Source organism: Buteo buteo, chromosome 21 (genome assembly GCF_964188355.1).
Source record: "Buteo buteo chromosome 21, bButBut1.hap1.1, whole genome shotgun sequence".
Lineage (NCBI taxonomy): Eukaryota > Metazoa > Chordata > Aves > Accipitriformes > Accipitridae > Buteo > Buteo buteo.
In genome coordinates this window covers 13,780,855-13,803,279 of record NC_134191.1, presented here as the reverse complement: position 1 = coordinate 13,803,279, position 22,425 = coordinate 13,780,855, and the positions used below count along the sequence as shown (strand labels likewise).

Sequence of the window (22,425 nt, the reverse complement as noted above, 5' to 3'; positions counted from 1 at the left end):
TTTCCAGACTAACTGAGATGAAAAAGTTGTGTGGTCACGTTACTGAAGTCTGCTATGTGCCAACAGGTATTCTGGGTTTGAGAGCTGCCTGCATGCAGCAGGGAACTAGGAACTATGGAGATTAATTTCTACTTTGTCACTGACACTCCAAATGCACCAAGTCATTTATCATGGGGATCTGCTTTCTGATTTCTTCATAGCTACACAGTGCCCATATGTGTGAGCACAGTGGTGCAACTGCTTAAGGGAATATTAGAACAAAGGTAAGGCACTCGCTGGAGGAAACTTGCAGGGTTTACCCCGTGAGACTAAAGGCTGGTTAAATAAATATGTCTTAGCACAGCTGAGGCTTGGCAAACAGCATCTCTGGCAAACAGGGAGGAAGTTCTTCAGGGTCTGGGATTTCACGGAGGAAGATTCCTCCACTGGCTGTGAGCCTCCGGCGAGGCCAAAAGCCGAGGCGCAGAGCTAGCCAGCGACTGCGGGAGGCAGAGAGGATGCTGCGGACTCGCCAGACAGCCCTGAGCTCCTATGCTGGGATGCAGACTTGAGAAAGAACGAACAGGAGGAAGACAAGAGAGCGGTGCCCTAGAAAATCTTGCTGAGACTTGCTTGCCCTGATGCTGGTACCAAGGCCTCAGCTTTCTGTTACGGGAGAAGGACTGTGTTGGGCATTGACTGGACTCCCTTCTCAGCAGGGGTGAGATTTGTGGAGTGGATCTACTTGCAGAGCTCGACCCTTTCTCCTCACTCAACTGGAACCAGAACTGGAAAGCTGCTGGCTTCCCCACAGGTGCTGCAAAGTGGTGGGCTGTGTCAGCTGAGCAGCCAGTCAATTTTGACTGCTGTTAATTCCCAAGCTGGGTCTCATTCTGGTGGAAGAGCATGGGTTAGTGGCTCAAGGTCCCGCTTGCCAGGAGAGGCGTGGAGGAGAGTGCTGCGTGCCCTCCGGCTGGATTTGCTGTCAGGACTGAACAGATTGCCGTTCCTGTTTGTGCTGCAGCCACAGCTGTGAGGAATTGCCTGTGTATGGACCCCTTTGTATGGACACTGTGCTTGTATGTAGAGGCGCTGGGCTGGACCTCATCAAGACTGGAACCCGGTGTCTACCTGACATTGCATTGGCAGTGGCATTAAAAAGAATCTACCCTCCCTGTGCAAGAAGGGCACCGTCCCCTCTCATTAGAGTGAGTGTGCGGTGCACTCTCCAAGGCTGCTTGTTTCCTGAGTTGTTGTTCTGCTAAAACTGCAGCAGAGACCAGTTAATGCCAACTGTGGGGCAGTTATTTTGTGATGAGGCACTGAACTTCGTCAGGCTGAGCCTCAACTCAATTAATTGGGAGTATCCTGTCGTGTGGTAACAGCTTGTGATTGCAAGCTGCCTGGACTTGTTGCATATGCAACTTGTCTGGTGCATATGCAGTAAGGGCATGTAGGAGAGGTGAGGCTTCTCCTTCCCTTTCCTGGCTCCTTCTGCTCAAGGTAAGTGTTGTAGCAACCTGGTGGCATCTTGCAGGGAGGATTCCAGGTTGGAAGGAAATGAAGGGGTGCCAAATCTGTATTGGCATGGTTGCAATGCTAGGTGGAATTAAAACGCTGGTCTAAGTGGTTAGCTTAGCAAAGCATGGGTTTAGTCTTAGAGGTACGGCATCCTTCCATGCTATTACACAGCATGTGAGGCATGAAATTGATGCAACTGTGCTTTTAAGCAGTTAGCCACAGGTTTATAAACTGATGGCCTAGGAACAGTGAAAACAATTATATGTGTATTCTAACAAGCGTAGACTTATATGATGGGCTATCAGACCACGAGGCCTACAGAGCTTCCACCGTGCAGCATGCAACGGCTGTGTGATGCTCTGCAGTAGCTGGCAGAGGAGACCTCTGGCCTCCAGCATTAGCTGTGAATTGTGCCTGCACCACACGGCACGTTCTGCAGAAGATCAGAGGAGCATGGGTTTGTAGCCAGCCAGAGACTGTACTCTGGTTTCACTTTCTTTGTAAATTGAACCTTAGCAATATTAGAGGGTTCAGGATGGTAGTGGTCTATACTGGCATGGCAAACGCTGTAAGATCTGGATTGACATCTGAGCAGGGAAAACCTGAAACAGCTGGGAAAGTCATCCCTCTGGGCAGGCTGTTGTGTACTGGGAGTGCTTCAGCTCCCAAGAAATGCCAACCGGATAACCTTCATGAGCACTCCATGCCCCTGATGAGGGAGGGGACATTAATTACTTGCTCCATCCAGCACAGGCTGGTCTTCGATGTAATTGTATCAGGCCGCTACTGGGAGCAGCGTGGGCTGATCGACGGTATCGTTACCTGCAGCCTTTGTTCACAGAGGCTTCCCGTGGTGAGAGCTGCGCAGCAGGAAATTGGTGTCTGGCCTGCCTGGCAGCCCATCAGTTCTGGGTCCAGTGCTCACTGTGCAAAAGATTTTGAGAAAGTTTAGTCATCCAGAGGGAGATGGAACCTGATGTTTTTGCACAAGGAATGCTTGTGAGCCTCCAGCTCAATGCGTCCCCGGTATGTGGGTAGGTTAGGCTGGAAAGATTTGATTGGGGTTAAGTGCTGGCTGTTTGCATTTTCTCCTGAAATGAGTAATAATATGTAGTTATGATTTTGAACATGAAATTGTGTAACTATGATATTCTTTAAAATGACCTTAAAGAAAAAGGTTTTACTGTCTTCCATAAGGGTTAACCACAGAGTGGCCACATCAGTGACTGTTTCACAAAATGTAGCATTCCGTGACACTTCACTGAAGTGTTACAGTGTGACTACAGCAAATTACTTTATTGCAAAATTGATTGCGAGTTGTTGCTGCTTCCCTCATTACAAGTTGGTGAGTGCTACTGGAGTTTTTAAAATGTATTGCTTCATGCAAAACTTTTAAGTCACTAATAATGATAAAAATTACCTGGGAAATTAGAGTCAGTCGAGTAATATTGATGGTTCATTTGTCAGATTTCTGGATAAGCTTTGTCTAAATAATTTGGCAAACAATTTTCTCTTTATTCTTGAGTCCTTTGAAGCTTTTCCAGTTCATTGTTGTTAGAGATGGGGTTGTCTTTGGAGATGCATGGTCAATGTAGACTCAATATGCTGACCTTGCAGGTGTTAGGCAGTGAATTTCAGCCCGCTAGGCAGAAGTAGCCCAAACGACATCCTCACCTTCTGACAGATATTGCCAAGTGCACTAGTGTCGTTATTTTGTGGTGTTCTCCTTTCTGATTCACATTCAAAGCAGCACAGCTTCTCTTCTCAGAAAGGCTAGTGTCTCAAAAGTAGAACCGAGCTCAAATCCAGCCCTAGTAAAAATGGGTGGTGAGACCACATGCAGCTAACTATTCAGTTGTCTTTCTGTAGTTGGCTTCAGCAGTGTCCTCTTAACATGGGTAAGTAGTGTCTACCCTGCAAAATGGAACTGCACCTATGCAGAGCATGAGAAAAAAGTAGCGTGTTGACAGGCTCACCCAATGCAATTCTGCTGTTGGTGTAGCTACACCAGCAGTTCATTGATACAAAGATGCCATTGGTGATGCATGAGAGCTGATTACCTAGGTTTTGAAGTAGGGTCCAACACGAATACCCCAGATCCTCAGAGAGAGAGGTGGTACAGCTGGTGGCAGGTGCGTTCTCATCCACTGCTGATGGCATTGCTGGTTTGATTTCTTTGACTTTATAGGGTTGATAAGATAAAAATAGGAAGAGACCATAGCATGCTCTGCAATCTCCATCCTAAAAAGGTCGAAAGCATCCTGTTTGTTCTACCCCTCGGAAATCCACAGCTCATGCACAGATACCTGCAGGATCTGAGGATGTATCACTTAGAAAACAGGAGGTTGCTGTGAGGACAAAGCAGGCATGATTTGCTTTGAATTTTAGGAGGGTTTGGCTCTTAATAGGGTAAAAGCTGTCAAACATGTCATGAGTTGGGGCAGTCTCCGAGCCCTTCTCTTTCTTCTCCCCTCTCTAGTGCTCACTCTTATGCTGATCCTGTTCCAGGATGAGTGAGCAGTGTGTGCGTGTTTGATGGCAGCTAATCAAAGTGCTCCCGTGTCCTGCTGAGGCTGGGACTTAGCATGGAACTACATGTACTCCTGTGGCCCAGCTGCTCTGAGGCTTACCTGAGACCATGGCCTTTCTCTTCTGCTGTAGGCCATCAGATTTATAAACCCTAATCCTTTGCAACTGACCATATGTTCTTGTTCACAGAATCAGTCTCACCTTTGATATCATGACCTGCTGTCTTGCTTCTACAGTCCTCTGTCCCCTTGAGTGTCTTGTGTTTTACAGCAGGCAAAACCTGATGATTTTTCTGTGGGATTTTCACCCTGCTAACATTACTCCTTCATTTCTGAAGGAAGCAGTCCCATCTCAACAGCTGCATAACTAACTTGCTGCCTTTTTCTTTGTCTCCTTCTTCTTTCAGGAGCTGTTAGTTAATTCTGGATAAACATCAGCCACCAAAGAGCAGAGGACAGGGACCACAGATGCCCTTGGAAGCCCCAGCATCCTTCTGGATAGACACTGACCAAAACTGGTGCCTTCTGCCCTTCGCGGTCCAAGACAATGACATGATTCCTCTTCTAATTGCCTGCATGTATCAGTCTCAGTGGATGTTCCCGGAGTTGGGAGGAGGGTCCCGGGAGAGGGGGACGCTATCGTTTCCTTTTTTATTGTATTAAATGTAAAGAATCATGTTGACCCCAGGTGCTTCCAGCACAGCTTGTAGCTTGGAGTCTTGCCCAACACGAGCCTGGTTCACCCTGTGCTAGCTTTGGTTTCACCGATCCACATCTGAGTTTCAAGAGCTGTTATCTTTGTCCGTTTGCTCTGGAGAAAGGGGTCCGAATTATTTGGAAGTAACCCTGATTAGCTTGTTAGGACTAACTGTTCCTAGCGTGCTCCCATTGGTTACACCAGCAGGCGCGTTTCTTCCCTTCCAAGGTTCCCTCCTATACAATAAAGTGTTTAATGGTCACTGTGTGATGTGAGATACTTTCAGTCCCATGAGTCTGTAAATTGCTGCTTTCTGCCTACTACCCTTGCCAACAAAAACTCCAAACAAGTGTGAGGAATAGAAATATTTCAAGTCACAGTTTATAAATCACAAAACTTGTTCATTTTGGTTCTGGGCTGAATAACTTTGGCTTATTTGAAAGTACTTGGAAGAGTGCAAAGTCCTGGCTGAGGGGAACTGGTGTTGGTGAATCATTCTGAAAAACCTTTTGCCTTCTGAATGCAGAGCCCAAGTGATCCTTCTTTGCTCTTGTGTGCAGTTCCTGCTTTGCCTGCCATAAACCACCATCCCTTTCAGCCTTGTGCTCTGTTTTGAGCCCTCTCCTTGCGGAGCCGAGGGGCAGTGGGATCTGTGTGCGTCTGGTGTTTCATCCTCATCGAGGTAGGTGCAGCAGGTTTGCAAAAGACCTGTCGGCAAACCAGGGGAGCAGGTCTAACTTGGTAACTTGATTCCCCTTCTCTGGCTAAAGCTTCTCCTCTGGCAGTGTTAGCTGCTCATGTCCTCTCTGACTGTATCTGACAGTTTCTGAAGAATGTGAACATGGATTTTTGGAGGTCATGTCAGAGTTTAATGTAGTGCTTATGAAAATGGATGAGGGGGGCTGAGAATTGTTTTCTGTGTTATATTCTGCTTCATCTCCTTTTTCTTTAGGCAGCAACTTAGTGCTTTACATCTTCATTAAAGCAACAAAATGCCTTTCCTTCTTGTGGAGAGCTGATGCCACAACCCCCTTCCTCCTCAGAAGCAATGTTTGCTTACCCATGGCTCATCTCTGTTAGTCTCAGATCTTGTAGAAATTCCAGCTTTTTATCACTGTGCAGGTCAAACTTACTGTTCCTAAGGGAGAAAGGGCAAGTTTTCCAAACCACTTGGTGCCCTCAGATCTCTTTGTAGCAGTACTGGGTGGGCTTTTCTGCTACTGCCATGCCAGCTTTTGGATCTGCTTGGGACAGCCAGATTCTACAGAGCCACAAAACTTCTGACTCTGCATGCAGAAATTTGGAGCACCAAGGTCTATCCCTGACTAGATTTTTAAATTATTGCTAGTCTGAAGAGAAAAGTACCTATTTTGTCTCTTCCTCATTTTCCTCTTGCCCCTATCCAGTGTTGCCTTGGCATGAGTAATTTGCATGTCATTATTTCAGCTGCCCTAAATTGGGGGGGACTATGATGCCAGGGCTGATTATTTGGCGGCACTGGACAATTTTCTCTGTTAGGCAACTGTAATACATTTCCATGTTCTTTTATAATGAGCTTTATTTACCAAATTGGCAATTCCTCTGTTGAGAAATAACTGATTACAGCATTCAGGGAGTTGCTGTCATCTCAAGATATGCAGGTGTCTGTGGAACATAAACAGATGTGATCGTTCAGACAGTGAACTCAATTGATGGAGGGTAGGGGGAAAAAATCAGCCATAAAATCATAAATGTAACATCTCCAGCTAATGTTGGCCAGGTGCATTGCGGCTGTTTTGCAGCCCAACAAGGACAAAGTGGCACTCTAAGGCCATCCAGTACCTCCAAATGAGGGACTGCTTGATTATTAGCTGAAAATATACCTCTTGCGTGTCATCGCACTTCAGGACTGGCTTGCCTAACTCTCAGTCTCTGGTAGTCTCTGGGGACAGACATTAGTTCATCGTGTAGCCTTGAAGCAGGAACTCCTCTGTCCTGCCGTGTTGGGTTTGATTTTTAGCTTACTCCGTGAGGAATGTCTACAAACTTCTTGGTGATGGTGTGTGTGGGGATTGTGGTCCCACCTGCCTTTCAGACAGTCCCTTTCCTTTGCTGTTTCCTAGAGCCCAGGAGCAGTTTGTTGCTGCTGTTGCTCTGATCATCAGCTCAGGTATCCGAGCCTGGGGAAAAAAAAAGATGAGTAGAGATGTCGATAGGAAATTGCCAAAGATGAAGTTCAGTTTGCAGAGCCTCAGCTGCTATCCGAGTAAAAAAATGTACAGGTAACACAGCTTGTTGAGTGAGTGTTTTCTCTTTCCTGCCCTCCACCCCCGTCCCATCTTTGCTGCTCCTATACTGCTGAGATCCTTGCAAAGAAGGAAGAAACCCTGCATCTTCTCTTAGGCTTCCTCTCCTTATATTTCTCCTTCACCGCTTGTTGGATATTTGGAGCATGAATTTTTTTTCATGCAAGATTGTGACAGCAGGTGTCAGTTACTCTCCAAAGTGGCAGAGATCATTATTCCTGGAGCCTGGTGTCCGGTGTTGAATAGATGTCATTATCGCACAGCCACCGTCACAGTTGGCATTAATGGGCAACTAGGACAGCAGGATAAACAAGGTCTGAATCTATTGTAGAAGCTGAATTGGAGGCAGTTTCCTCCAAAGGCGAGTTAGAGGTAGGGTAGGAGCAGCCAGCCACACTGCTGTCTGTGCTGCATGTGCTGGATAAAAAGGAGCTCGTTTGTGTCCAGGAATATCTGTGACCTGTTTCACCTACTAAAACCAAACCTGCCCAATGCCAAATGCAGTTCAGGCGCAGTGCTCCATTCAGCTGAACAGCTGCGTGTCCATTTTGCCTGCCTGCTTACTGCAGTTCCGTGTGCAAATTGGGTAATTGTGTGTACAAATGCATCCGGTAATTCGGATGCAATGTGCACAATTGTGGTAATTTCATGTGAAAATACAGGCTTGCAGAGGGCTCACTTTATGAGTATGAATTGTTTTAAAACTGGCCAGATGAATGGAAGGAACAACCTTTTTATTCATGCATAATTTCTTGGTGTTGCAGGAAGGAAAAAGAATAAAAACAATGAAGTTAGAGAAGATACAGCAAATAACAGAACTGATAAGCATTTTCCAGTAGGCTTCAATAGCTTTTTAAATGAAACATTCAACAAGCACTTTGAGATTCCAGTGTGCAAGAACATCTCAGGCTCTCTAAGCACCAAATTTGTGATCTTGCATAAAAACACAACCCATTGCCTCCTGTTGTTAATATTTCACACTTGGCTTTGCAAGATGCTTTATCTAATATCCTCTCTGCATTCAGGCTTCTACCAACTCTGCCTTGTCCGTAACGGGAGAGGCTGGAGGAGGAAGGCAATTGCCAAGCGTGTCTGTAATCTATGTAGGAGGGTTTTGTGTAGCTGTAGGGGGAGAAGAGTAAGTCTCATTTCCTATTTTATAGTCTGCTGAATCCTGTGATCTCATGCTGTGTGCTCCTTTTCCAGGCAGAATTTTTCAATTTGTTTTTCGAGTTGTTGTTATTTTTTATTTCCAAACTGGTTAAAAATGTTTGTCTGTAGCTTGTTCCTAAATTGTTTATGTCTGATTCCCCAAAACGCTTCATTGCCAGTCTTGTATGCATCTTGGGACCACATTCTTCAGTTTGCCTGGTGACTTGGTCTTTTGGGGTTAGAAGCAGTATAGGTACAAGGACTCTCCACTTGTTCCTTCCCACTTCCTCTTAAGAGTTGCTGTAACTAGATGCACCTGGATAAAATACAGCCTACAACCGCAACAGCTCTTCTTGCCACCCCAGGGAGCCATTGTACTCAGCACTGTAGAGTTGTTAGCCCTTTTTTTGGAAACCCACGGGAGCCTGAAGGGCTGTTCAGAGTCCTCTGGGGTTGTAGCCCTACACCTGCTCCCTTTCTTTCTCTCTCTCTCTTTTTAAAAAGTCCTTGGAGAAGATGGATGTGATATTCCTGAATTGACTCGCCTGCCCTCCTTATCCATCAGCCTTATCACTCTGCTCCTGGTACGTGTTTGGTTTCTTGTCACTTCCCTGGTTCTCCTGGGCTGATGCCTTGGGAAATCAAAAGGTGATGCAGACTGAAGTGATTAGCCTGGACCAGGAGTCATCTTTGTGCTGAGGTTGTTCAGGGCAAGTAATGATGCCCCTCTGTCTCCCACTCTGGTGTGTAATTATGCTGGCAGAGTGGTAGTTGCACAGCCTGGGGCAAAGCCAGAGGGAGCAAATGGAGCAGCCATTGCTGGAGGTCTCAGGAGGGCTCCGTGTCAAAAGAGTGTCTTGGACTTAATGACACGTGCTTTTTCAGACTTTTTACAGAGGTCAGCACATGGCAGAGAACTTTCCTTTGTCGTCTTCCCAGGGAGAGCTGCAAACTTGTTTCCAAGTTGAAGGCAAAATCAACTGCTCCCTCTGGGGTATGTAACATACTGCTCCTGAAGCTGCTTTCCCCTTGTGAATGGCCCAAATTAGACACTCTTCCTGCTTGCAGTTGGAGTAGCTTGTGCTTGATCCAGCCATTTCGTTTATGTAATGTGCTATGACATGTTGATAGTACTTGTGTCTGGTTCCTACTGCCCTGTATTGTTTTCTGTGGGAGCTGTTGCATGGATGATTTGCTGTCCCAGGGAGTGTAGAAGAGGCAGTAGAGACCTGGAGTCTCATTTTTGATTCTTGCTTTGCATCCTCCTTTGCTTTCAGAAAGTTTGTTTAGAAATAAATGTAATTTCTGATATCTTTGGAGCGGGTTTGCTAATTAGCATGAGCCCAAATAAAGCCTTTTGGCTCACTTGGCTCTTCTTGAAGAGTGAGGATCTGCTCACCTTCTTATGGATCCCTTAGAGCTTTAATTTCAAAATCCTTTTTGAATACTGAGTTAATATCGGGTTGACAGCTGCGGGGTAAGTTGTCTTCATTCCAATCTCCTGCTAACATTTATGGCAAACTTGTGCATACCACTGTACAGTTCAGCCCTGTACACTTCCTACTTCCTTCTCTAGAGAATTAAAAAAAACAATAAATAAATGTTATCTTCACTGTTTAAGACCAGGAAGGATTGTTGGGTCACCCAGACTGCAAAGTGGGAAATGACCGAGGGCAAGGAGCAGCTATAAGAGGGCTCATTCAGCCTTGCTGTGGTTAGTAGCTTTCTCAGCATCATGCTGGAAACTCCTGGGTTCTCTGCATTTGGTCTTTACCAATTTTTTTCTGTAACAAAAAGGGCTTGTTTTACCTGAGTTGTACCTGCTCTGAGACAGCTGCTGTCTTCCGAGAGCTGCGTGCTAGCAGTCTCTCAGCCTGTCGCTGTTGCGGTGACGCAGTGCCTGGCTGCTGTACGGCAGCGGGCAGTGGACCTGGGGAGTACACCTACACCTGAACTGCTTGTCCCTGACCCAGCGACATCCCTCTGCAGCTATCGCTACCTGTGTGCGCTCATCCTTGGCCAGTACTTGCCTGCCGTGGTGGGTGATACGCCTGAAAGTGCTCTATGCCCACGTGTGCACGCTCCAGCCATGCCCTCTGCGTGCGTGTCTGTGCCTGAGCGGCTCTGCTCGAGTCTCTGCGTGGGCTTCTCCTTCTTGGGTATGGGGCAGAACTGCTCGAGCTCTCCAGGGTCGCCAGTTGCTGAACAGGCAAATTTGAAGGTCTGCTGTTCCCAAGGTCCATCTCGGATCCAAGAAGGCTCATTTTGACCTAGTTGCATCATTAACCTGCCTACGTAGTCTGAAGCGTGCGAATGGGCAACTTAAACCTTAGAGGTAAGGAGGATATCACCAGCTTTCAGCCTCTGACTGCTGAGCTGTCCCAGGGGTTGCTTTCTCACGGGGGCAGGACAGGAGGTTCTCTCTGTGTTTCAGTGCCTCATGCTGAGGTGATAGTGGAGTTGAAATGGGTCTATCTGGCAATTATTTTTTTCTTATGGCTTGAAATCAGTTTTGTATTATTTAGTCCTTGAACTGCCTGAGCTAATTTCTCTGATGGGCACCAGCTGAGGCACATGAGTGACACTCCCTCAGAAGGAATGAGAAGGGTGTTATTTCCCCGTCCTACGACCTCTTGAACCATCCTTCCATATCCAGTCTCTCAGTGATGGAGTCCATCATCATAGTGAGTTTGATTTTTATTTTCTATGAATGGGGAGTGCCACTGTAAGTCAGGATTAGCTAAACATAACGTTAAAAATAAAGCACGGCTATTAATTTAATGGGTTCCTCATTACAACCATCATAAAACAAGTAAACAGGAACTCTGCCAGTGCTGCTGTGCGTTCCCCCTCTGAGTGCCTGAACCAAGGGAGAGATTTGAATTTTTGCCATTTGATAAAGCCATGCGCGAGCATGCCTTTTTAAAAATTAATTCTTTACTTTTCCTTCAGTAGCCTTTCAACTGCTGAAGAAGTCTGGCTGGTGACTGCAACGAAGCTTCATGGCTCTTAATGAGACGGAGGGGAAATGCCAGTTCAGGATTTAGCTTAAATCATATCAGCCAAACTAAAAGCTTACAAAAGACAGAGAAATTGCTCTTTACGGGCTGCTTCAATGAAACAGCCTTCATAGTCCCTTTAATCCTTATTTACTTATTTTTCTTTTGCAAGCCTTTGTCTTGGGACTTTTTCTCTCTACTCCTTACCTTCCAGCGTGCTGTTGCCAACTAACAGTAACTTCCTTGGATTGCACTTTATTGGATTGAATGGATCAGCGCTGGGCATCTGTGATGGCCATGTAGACCGAGCCTGGCATCCCCACGCGTTGCGGGTGTCCGAAGCCACCTTTTGCCCTGAGGTTTGCACCTGCCCCCAATCTCGGGGCTCTGCGGTGGGAAGGCAGACAGGGTTGTCCAAATAGAGTATAAGCGGAGACCGGTAGGCTTTTCTGTGTGCTAGGCTTGTTCCAAACTTAAATCAGGTGCTTGTGCAGTGCTGTGGGATCTTTAAGTTAAAGGGATTACAAAAAGAAAATGCTCATCCATTTATTTCAAGACTACATTCTAATTATTTTGTATAATGCCTTCTGGTACCCTGAAGTATGCATTCCTAGGCTGGAGGGTGGTTTAGAAAATGGAATATCCACAGTAATATATTTAATATACTTTATGGCTGCTTTCCCTAACACCCTAATGAAACCCAGCCACGAAACCTCAGTGCCAGCTGTCAGTTCCACCCAGCCGCTGGTTGGCCTGACCTCCTCGTTGCCAGGAAAAATGAACTGTGCTGTCTGAAGGAAAGGGTCACAATTTAGTCTGTGGCCAAACAGATGAAGAGGAGAAATCATGCTTCAGAGCCTAAGCTGATTATCTTTTTGGAAGCACTCTCAGACAGCAGGGTTTGGTTCTTCAGCTCCTCAAAGAACAAAGCAGATGTCCTCTTCGGAGGCTGCAGGTGGTCCTGCATTGCTTGTTGCTGATAGAAAACTCAAGTAGTTTTATTTGAGGCTCTTTTCAGCCAATGAATGGAGTTACATCTATATAGGTTATAGGAATCTGATGTCAAGGTGACAGTATATAAGTGTGGCATCAGGAGAAAGAGGTACATTTGCTGCTTCTTTGGGCAGATGTTTCAAAGTGTGGTTCTTCTGCTGGGTAAAAACCTCTGTTCAACAGTGTAAGGAATTGCACACCCATGTGCACGCCGTAATTTTAAGGTAATCTATATCATCCTTCTGACCGTGAACTTGGTTACTGCTAACCAGAGCTTACTTTGTGAGATTGCTTGGGAGGTCCAAACTCAGACAGCTCTCTGAGAAAACCAAGCACACCCATTAGTGGGGAAGTTTTAATAAGTTGTACTCAAGAGAATTGTGCTCTAGATCGCTTTCTAGTCACCCCTGGGACTGGAAGCTGATGCTCTAGCAGTGCTACAGACCCTGCAGCTCTCCTGGGCTGGTAGATGACAATATAATCACAGCTGTTCTCAGGAGAGCAGAATTCTGCTATTCTCAACTTGAAAGAAAATTATATTTTAATGAGGAGTACAAGGTAAAAAGTTCTGAAACTCGGAAGCATTTAGCAACCATTGACAATGTGGACAGTGGAGCAAAAAGTATGAAATGTGGCTCAACCCTGCTAGTGCCCACAGTGCCCACGGGGCCACCGTGTGAGCAAGGCTCTCTGGGGGCAGCTCCTGGGTCTCCCTGCTTCGTCTGGTCCAAAGTAGTCATTTCCATCCAGCCTTAGCTTTTAGGTTAAGTAATTTATAAACCAGTCTGTACTATTTCCTCTTGTTGCTCCAAATCCCCACATATCCTCCCCAAAACCCTTTCCAGGTTTTCAAGTTATATCAAAGCTCTACCCAAAGACTGCAAGAGAAGCACCTTTCATCTCATGGTCTCTGGATGTCCAAAACAGCTGTGCCTGGCCCAGGGTTGTCTCACCTATGCTGAACCTGCGGGTCGAGCGGTTTATGGGAGCAGGGGAGAAATGCTCATGGAAAAGGAGTGGTTGAAAATGTACCTTTGACTGTTAGCTTGGGGAAAACTAACAGCCTTGGTTCTGGTTTCCTAACAGTCCTCCAACTCCTGAAAATTTGGGTTAGTGAATGATGGCAGGTGAGTCTCAGAGCTGTGCAATAAACTCACAGACTTCTCCATACTCACGGCCCTGTGTGCAGTGAATTAATTACTGTAATGGTGCCCTTAGTCTAAACTTCTTAATTGCAAAGTTGTCAGTGATTTTGTGGCCCCTTACTGTTAATGGAGATATTCCTTACTCCAGGAGTGAGACATGGACTTCTGGAGAAGGCTTGGGTAGTTTCTGTCCTCCCCAAAGCACTTTGCAGGGCACTGATGCTGGGGATGTCTGTGCAAATTGAAAAGCAAACTGATTCTGCTGTCTCTGTCACATTTTTCCCTCCGACAAGTAATTGAGTGGTTGCACTTTATTAATGCAAATAACTTTCTAGTTTGAGCTGTTAGTATACAGTTTGATATTTATATTTATTTATTTGTAACATCCAGACTTTGTACTGTCTGGATTAATCCTCAAGCTAATCTGATGCTGAGCTATTATTGTGACAATCGAGTATACAATTTGACATTCATGCTGTACCTTGTGTAGCTAATTTATGTAACTCAATTTATAAATTACATAAATTGGTTACATAATTTACCACATACCTTGTACACTTCACAGTAATATTCCCAGCTTGCAATTTAAACAATCCTTATACCAAGAATAATTTACACCGAAGACTCTTGAATAATTTTGCAATCTATTCCTGGACAGATAAGGAGCCGTATTTGTTAAATAAACGCTTGCTGGTGTTGGTTTTAACTTATTAATCACCCTGTCCCGCTTCCCAGGTAATCTGCCGCCTGTGTGTGCATCTTCCTGGGTGATGCTGTGCTGGCAGGGCCAGACCTGTGCAGAGGTCCGGGTCTTCAGCTTGTGCCTTTCAGGAGCCTCCTGCCTGGAAATGATGAATTTCTCCCTCTGTCACCTTGTATAACCCGGGCTTTGGTGCAGCTGATCCCACCTGGAAAGCCAGCTCTGCTGCCTGCAGCCTCGTCCAGGAGCACGGACCCTGGCTTCTCTGTCGCCCACCTGAGCACATATGTGATGGGTGGTGGTACAGTCGCAGAGAGGTGGGGTTGGAGGGAGAGGAGGGGGCTTTGCACGTATCTGGGAGAGCTTGTGGTGCAGGGGTTGAGGACATCTGCATGGGTGGTGGCTCAAGGAAGTTATGTGTGATGAGTGCTTGGGAAATCTCTGCCTCACTGGGCTGGGGGTTAGAGGGACACAGGTCCTGCTTCTAACCTCATGGCACCGAGGTGTCAAAGGGATGTCGTGAAAGGCACAGGGAAACCCATCGCGCTGCCTGTTCGCAGGCAGCACCTGCAGGCATCTTACAGGCAGCGCCTCGGTCCTGAAGCTCCGCGCTTTCCTCCGGGGAGCTGCTCCCCACGAGCAGCCCCCAGCACTGAGATCCAGAGGAGAAGGATGGTACTGTTCATCCCCCCTAGTTCAAGTTGCCCGTGGGACATCGACTGGCCCATTTCCATCACTCCCGGTCACTGGTGGTGTGCGAATTGCCATAAACTTTATTGTGGGGCTTGCAGGTACAAGCCCGGGTGTCCGGCAGTGCCCGAAGCCCAGAGGGAGCCCTGTGCTGCTCCTTACAGCTGGGTGCAATGTTGGCCTCCTGCTAAAGTTGCCAGAGCTCCGGCTCTCCAGGTCTGGCTTTGTCCCCTTCCCCTCTTTTGGAGTCCATGCTGTGGCCAAATAGCTCCCACATGGGCAGCAGCAAAGCAGAGAGACACCAGGGCAGGGAGCGTGAGGGCAGCAAGAACTCGGCAGGCAGGCACTCACGTTAGCATCCACATTGCCTTTACTTTCCTTGTTCTGTCGCTTTTCATCCTGCTGTCACTGCTGGCTCCCCCGCTTTCCCCAGGAGGGGACAGCAGTGACAAAGACCATTAATTTGGCATCCAGCTGCTCCAAAACCCCATCCAACCCCCAAGCTGTCGCCCTGTGACTGATGCCTCTGAGCACCGCAGATACCAAACCTGCAAACAAGACATTTGGGAACGTGGGGACAGAGATCGTCTCGCAGCCCTGCCAGCCCCCGTGGCCACCAGCCACCTCTCGCCGATGCCCAAAGCTCTCGCCTTCCCCATGGCGCTGCTGGGAGGAGATGTCCCCTCCTCACCCGCCTCGAGCCCCCTGGCATCTGGGGGACCATGGCCCTTCCCAGCTCTGCCTTTGCTCTTCCCGGTCTACCTACCAATTAGGACCAACAAATGAGTTATTATATGCACGCAATCCCGGCACGTGCGCGAGCCAGACCCACGCACCCCAAACCCGTGTGGGCAGACCCTGACCCGGCCAGCTTCCGTAATTATCTCCTGTAAGGCAAAACAATTAGGAGTTTTTACTCTCCTCTCCCTCCCTTCCCCCTTCCTCTTCATTGTTCTTGGCAAAAAAAGGTTAATTAAACTCAGAAAATATCCCTTTTCTCCCCCCTCCTAAGCATGAGACTGTTAATTTTCTCTTTATATTTGTATTTAATTAATTCCTGCAAAGGCTCTGACTATATTTTTTTGGTATAATTTCTTCCTTTGTCTCTCTCTCTCTCATTGTTAATCCTTGCATATTCAGTTTTTCCCCTCCCTTTTCTCCTAGATTTGAAATTCTATTACCATTTCAGAAGGCAGGCGTTTGAAGAGAAAATTGAATACCCGTCCAGTCTTGATAAGAAGGGACATTTGGTACTAACGGTAATTTGTGAAGCAGATTTTCCCCCCACCCCGCGGTCGGTTCCCCCCCCTTTCCCTTGCTCTCCACGCTCGTGGTGGAGGATGCGGGTGTGCCACAGGGACACGGGGGAGGATGCCACGGCATTGCCTGGGGCTTTTGCAGCCCCCGGGGGGCTGTATCAGGGCCACGGTGCCCCGGCTGCCCCGTGCGGGGATGGGGCGACACGGTGACAGCACGACAGCTCCCGTGTGCCTTCACCCCCCGCGGGAGCCCACTCTGGACCCCCGCTTTGCTCTTTTTTGCGCAGAGGCGATGCCCTGCCACGTTGCCCCCAGGGTTTTAGGGGAAGCTGGGCTGTGCTTGCGGGGTACCTGCTGTTTTCGGGGAGAGCCCCACCGGCAACCACCGTGCCAGCGGGACGGAGAGCAGCAGCCCTGAGTCCCCCCCCCCCTGTGCAAACCAGGAGGGAATTCCTCTCGGGACACCCCCGTGGCCTCTGTCTGGGTAACGCGCCTGCATTGGGGTGTCTGGTTTTTGGGCGCAGGGTGCCGCAGCTCCCGCCTTCGGGCCGTGGGTACGGCCGTCACCCTGCGCCCGTTCCCACCCCGTCCTCGCACCCTGGTGTGGGTGTGGGGGTACCCGCCGAAAGGCACCTGCTGGCCGTGGAAAAACGGGTCTGGGGACTCAGGCCGAATAATCCAACCCCCTTCCCCGCTCCGGGCTCGCTGTCGCCTCCCTGTCACCTCCCTCGACTCGGGGCACCCAGACCCCCCCATCACCCCCGAGGGGTGCGGAGCACCCACCGCGGCCTCGAGGCACCCCCCGCCCCCCCCTCCCCGTGGGGCCGGGGACCCTTTTTTTTTTTCCGTGGGCCCGGGTATCCCTTCTGGCAGGCAGCACAAGATGGCACTGTCGGTCCGCGCTTCTGCCGGGGCCGCTTCCCGGCTCCCGCTCGGCTCGGGGCCGGGGGAAGCCCGGGGAGGCCGGGACGGAGGGGGGGGGGGGATGCTCCTCGGCGGAGCTCTGCGCTCGTCGAAAACCGAGGGGCATCTCCGCCAGCATCCCGCACCACCCGGGGGCAGCGTCCCCAGTGGGGGGAGAGGTAAAAGCCCCAGCGGTGGGACTTGGGCTGAGGCCTGTCCAAACTCGTGTCACTTGTGGCCCGCAGCGGATGGGAATCCCGGTTACGGCTCCGGGTTCCCGGGATGGGTGCGGGTTAACCGAGGGGCCCGAAGGGCAGGAGCTGACCACCGCTGCTGGCTGGGCGATGCCCTGGTCTTCAGGAGAACGTCCCTCGCCCTGGGACGGGCTGGGGGCTGCAACCCCCCGGCAGTGGCAGGAGCCTCCCCGGCGGGACAGAGCCACGGCCACGGCCACCGGCGTTTCTGTGATCCCAAACAGCCCCCGAGCAGGGCCTGGGTGTTAGGCGCCCGCTTGGGTGACACACGACATGACTCTGCGCCCTGCTCAGGCTGGAGGGTCCTGAGCCCCGGCAGGGCTGGAGCACGCCGTGCCCGTGGGGTGCTGGAGGATTAAACAGGAGCCCCAGGGAGACCCCCCCGCCGTGGCCCTGAAGCGGAGCTGGTGGGACGTGATGGGGAGCTGATGCGGGACGTCGGAGTCCAGAGAAACTTTTTAGGTGCAGAGATAGCAGCCTGGGGGTGGCGGGCAGGGGGACGACTGCCGGAGCTGCAGAGCCCCCGGGGAGCAGTGCTCTCCCCACCTCCCTCGCTGCTGTGTAAATCATGACGGCTTGGACTGAGCTGAAGTGAAATATTCCCTGTTTCCTTGCCCAAATCTGTAGTTTCCTTCTGGCTCCAAGGCTCTGGGCCATATTGCACATTTGAATTTAAAAGCAGATTTGCACTTGGGCTTGTTATTTATTTATTTATTCTAGGACTATTATTTTCTTTAAAATCAAAGTCCTTTTTTGCTTCAGCTCGATGCTTCCTCCTGGAGCAGTGGCTGACGGACCTGGGCGCAGAGAGCCGGGGGCAGGAGGCAGAGGTTGGTCCCCAGCCCCGAGGGGTGTCCTTGGGGATGTCTGGAGCCGGGGAGAGCCTGGGAGCCCGGTGCTGGCTCCCAGCCCTGAAAAGGGAGGTGCAGAGTTAAGGCGATAGCTGGGGATGCTGATGGGCACCCCGCTTCCCCTCCCTGCTGTAGGATTTGCCATCTGCTGTGTGAGAAGCGGCATTTGCTCGCTTTGGGGATGACACGTCCCTGCGCAGCGTTGCTGGGCTGCCCTGGCCAGGCTGCGCTCTGCCCTTGCAGAAGCGGGGAAGGGGGGTACAAATGGAGGAGCGTGGCAGTGGGCAGCGATGCCGGAGGAGTGAGCCCCGCTGCAGGAGCAGCTGCCCCGTGCAGCACGCCCGGCAAGCCCATCTCGCCATCAGGCTGCTAACGAGGATTAATTGCCTGTGCTGGGCTCCTGTGCGGGGCCACATGCTGCTGCTGCCTGCCCTCCGGTGCTGGTCCCCGGTGGCTCCGTGGGTAATTTATGGCCACGTCGGTGCAGGCAGCTGTTTGCAGGTTGGCAGCTTCGCTGCTGGGCACGTGTGCCTGGGTTGAGGCACTAAATAATCCCGTTGGCTCCACTCCCCATCCCGGCCAGGCTACCTGAGCTGAGCCACAGGTAGGGGGGCAGTGGGGTGGGAGTCCTCCCACCCAGACCCTGGCCCCAGCACCAGAAATTACTGGTCCACCCCCGTGGGCACTGGGCTCCTTGGGCCAGGGGAGCAGATGGCTGCAGCCACCTCGCGATGGCCTTGTCGGAGCGACCGATGGGGTCCCTTAATTACCGATGCCACAATTAAATGGGATTCACTGATCGCTGCTAAGTCTTGCTGTCTCACTGAGTGCAGGGCAGGCAAGCACAGGCAGCCGGTGTCTTGCCCGGCGGAGGCCAACGGTGCTGCTGGCAGCTCGCTCCATGCCCTGAGAAATGCATGGAGACATATGCTTCCCCAATCTGCTCGATCCTTGGTGTGTTTCAGCTATCCCCTGGAAACGGTCTTGGAAGGTTTTAGTTGGGGAAGGCGGCACCAAAGACACTGAGGCGGCGAGATGCTGGCTGCCCTGCGGCCCCTGCCATGCTGCAATGGAAAGGGCTGGAAGGGACAGGGAGAAGTTGGAAGTGGAAGGAAAGCCCCAGCCCCAGGAATGCGTGCTGGGTATTTTCAGGAATGTGGGCTCTGTTGGAGCTGGATCTCTGCCCTGGGGTAAACCAAGTCACTCTGAACGCAGGCCAGCCTGGCTAGAGGTATAAGCCCAACCTATAGTCCTTTGCCTTTAAGGACTTGGTGTCTCCTGAGCCGTGCCCTGGCTCAAGACAACTGGAAAAATGGAGCAACCGCCTCCCCAGGGTCCCCTTGTTGCAAGGAGCACTTCCAGCATCACCTTACCAGTTTGCAAGACAGGAGGATGTGACCTGGCCTGGTACCCGCAGCCAGCATCACGTCCGCAGGTGAGATGACCTTGGGGATGGGTGGGTGGACTGGGGAGCACGCTGGGGTCCCGTGGGCTGTGCGTGGGGCAGGCCAGGGGGGCATGCTGGCTGCTGGCCTTGGCCATCGGTGGTCCCAGGGGACCACCTTGCTTGCAGCCTGCCCTGGGGCCAGCTGCCATGGGTCTGCACTCTGGCACCTTTGGTGGAGCAGAAAGGCAGTGCGTTTCTAGCGCGCTGCTTCTCATGAGCAGTAATTGCTTTCTGAGGGGTTTGCTCCATGTTCTTGAGCGCGCTTCCCCGTTTGCTTCATGGGGAAACGCGCAGTCTTCCCTGCTCGGCTCCTTGGGCACTTCTGCCTTTAGGCAAATCCAAGTCTCCTGGCGTGTGGGTGAGGTCCATGGGGAGAGCAGGAACCCAAAGGATGGGGGAGAGGCATTTGGGGGGTCCTGCCAGGGCTGACAGAGCAGGCAGAGCCCCCAGGGGTGTAGGGGTCTTGGGAGGTGGCAGCCAAGCCCCTGCCCTGGGCCGGGGAGATGCTGGGGCAGTGGAGGTGATGCATACCTGCACGATGGAGGTTTCCTCCCGAACGGAGTGCGGCTTTATAGCCTGGAGCCCAGCGGGATCGCAGCGCGCACGGTGTCGTGCTGGGCTTTATTACAAGCCGGTTAATAACTCTGTACTGGATGGTTTGTTAAAGGAGTTAATTTACCCTGGGCTGTTTGCTAATTTGGGCTCCAAGCTCGGCTGCAGCTGCGTCAGGCTGAGCCTCTCCTGCTTTATCATCCCAGCAAAGTTTGCTCTTCGGCCTCACTCCTTATACCCGGTGATGGGGCTGGTGGGGTGAGGAGGTGCCCAGCACGGATGGGCTGGGGTCCCTATGGGGTGCCCGCTGGCATTCCTGTCCTTGTGCACCCCAAGCCCTGGCTGGGGCGTGCAGCCCCCCTACTCCCCAACTGTGGGTTCCCTGGGGGTCCCCATTCCTGCAGTGGGGGGCCAGCAAAGCCCCGTGGCTCGGCTTGGGCACCTGCCCTCCCTGGTCACCCCCAGGTAGCTGAGCTTCCTTGTGGCACTGTGTCGGGAACCATCTTTAAGAATACATATTGACATTAAAAAAGGCCCCTCTGTACCTATTAATTGAAGTCATTAAATTTAATGGGATGGTTATTGCATGTTAAATAAATACCAGCTAATTATGAAAAACATATTTGCCAAGGTTTAACTATAGAAAAGATGCCTCAATTACATGGTTATTAAACCTCAAAAAATATACACTTTTAATAATGAAGTGACATTTAAATAACATACATTAACTGTCTTATTAAATGTTGATTCTTTTCATATTTGAGGACTTTAATTTACAGCGTGTTCCCTGGCACTAACCATACGATGCATCATTAGCTGTCTTTCACTCATCATTTTATAAACTTTTTTCATAAATAGGCTGAAGTGTTTGTATTTGCTTTTGTTATTCCAGCTCCCGGCTCTCCCTTCGGGTGGTGGGGATGTGCCAGGGGAGCGTGCATGGAGAGCAGCAACATCTAGGCGGCTTCTTCAAATCACTAAACCCTTCCTAAATCTGTCATCCTAAAATAGGCGGGCAGCTGAGCTTTTCAGGATTTCTGGCACATCCTTACGGAAAGGACCGCTTTGCCTTGCTCTCAGTTTTCCAGATCAAATGAGTTTGCAAGAAGTAGCCAGGAGACGGGGAGCAGGGTAAGAGGAGGAGCTCAAGGCTGCGGTGGAAGCGCCAGCCCGGTGCGGCAGAGACAGGCTTATTTCTGTCTCTGCCACCAAACCGTGGCACCAAAGCTTGAAGAAGTCAGTATTTCGGGGTGCCTGCATCCCTCCCAGGTGTGAGGAACCTGCCTGGGGAGGGATGCTCCGTGGGGCACATCCCCAGCTGCTGCAGCGCCCAGCCCCGCTGCCCGTGGGGGATTCCTCTGCAGCCCCCCGGGACGTGGGGCCGGGTACGGGCTGCGGGTTTGCGTGGAGCAGCACAACCAAAGGCTTGCAGGCTCCTTCTGCTTTAATGCATTTATTGATTGTGGCGTACGCATCAGGATATAACTTAGAAAACATTCTCCCAGAATCAATTAAAGACCTTGCTAGTAATATAGGCACCTCTTTTAGTTAAAGCCTTCACCCTTCCCTCAAACGCACACCCCACCGTCTCTGCTCTGCTTTTGGGGAATATCTGTCGCTCTCCCAGCCGAGGCTGGGTCCCTCTCCATCTAGGACCATGGGTGCCAGGATCGCCTGCTGGCGGACCTGCTGCTTTTCTGGGAACCGGGGGCTGCCCCGGCTGCCTCCCAAACCGGCCATCAGTTACGGGCTGTCAGGGAGCCAAGACCTCTCGTCTCCCGCTCGTAATGTTCCCTGCATCCGCAGCGAGGTGGGTCATCTGTGCTCGGGAGGCCCCAGTGGGCAGCACGACACACAGAGGCGCTTACGTTAATTATGAAGAAGTTTTGTCCCGGTGGGGTCCCAGGGGAGCGGGGCTGCAGGCTGGGCACGGAGGCAGTCGGCCGCGCTGCCTGGTTTGGGCAGGGGCAGAGCTAAGGGGGGCGGAAGGTCTGCCAGCCTTGCCGTGCGGCCGCTCCATCGGTGTGACGAGTTGCCCCAGCGTTAGACCGCGGCCCCGCAGGGTCAGGCGGAGGAGGGTCCTTAAAGGCGGCGAGCAGGGAGCACGCTGCGGGCACGGGTATGCGGCACATCCTCCGGCTTCCGAATCGAACGACGGTTGCCGCCGCAGGACAGCAGCGTGCCAGCTGGGTCCGCGCCGACTCTCGAGGGATGGATGTGACAGACCTTCAGCTGCTCGCACCCCGCGGTGGCTTTTTCCTGGGACGCAGCCAGGGCTGTCTGGGCCATGGGGACGGTGTTGGGGGGTTTGGAGGCAAACGGCTTCTCGAGCCCATCAGCTCCTCCTTTTCCCTTCCCTCCTCTTGCGCCGTTTGGTGTCGGCAGTGAGAGTGGGGCGCAGCTCCCAGGCGAGGGGGGCTCGGACCTGCCGAAAGTGGCCCCACGTCTCCTAACGCAGCGAGGCATCAAG

General features: G+C 50.9%; 1 protein-coding gene across 11 annotated transcripts in view; it reads left to right on the top strand.

Annotated features, from left to right (window-relative positions):
• CHCHD6 (coiled-coil-helix-coiled-coil-helix domain containing 6) overlaps positions 1-4,987 on the top strand; it is a 117,012-nt gene extending 112,025 nt beyond the window's left edge. For all 11 annotated transcript variants that reach the window (XM_075052525.1, XM_075052531.1, XM_075052522.1 and 8 more), the window contains one exon: positions 4,436-4,987. Coding sequence is in view for 2 of the 11 variants with exons in the window: in XM_075052530.1 (XP_074908631.1) it covers positions 4,436-4,459 (24 nt within the window). In the remaining 9 variants the exon portion in view is untranslated. The remainder of the gene's footprint in view (positions 1-4,435) is intronic.
• The last annotated feature ends 17,438 nt before the right edge of the window (positions 4,988-22,425 follow it).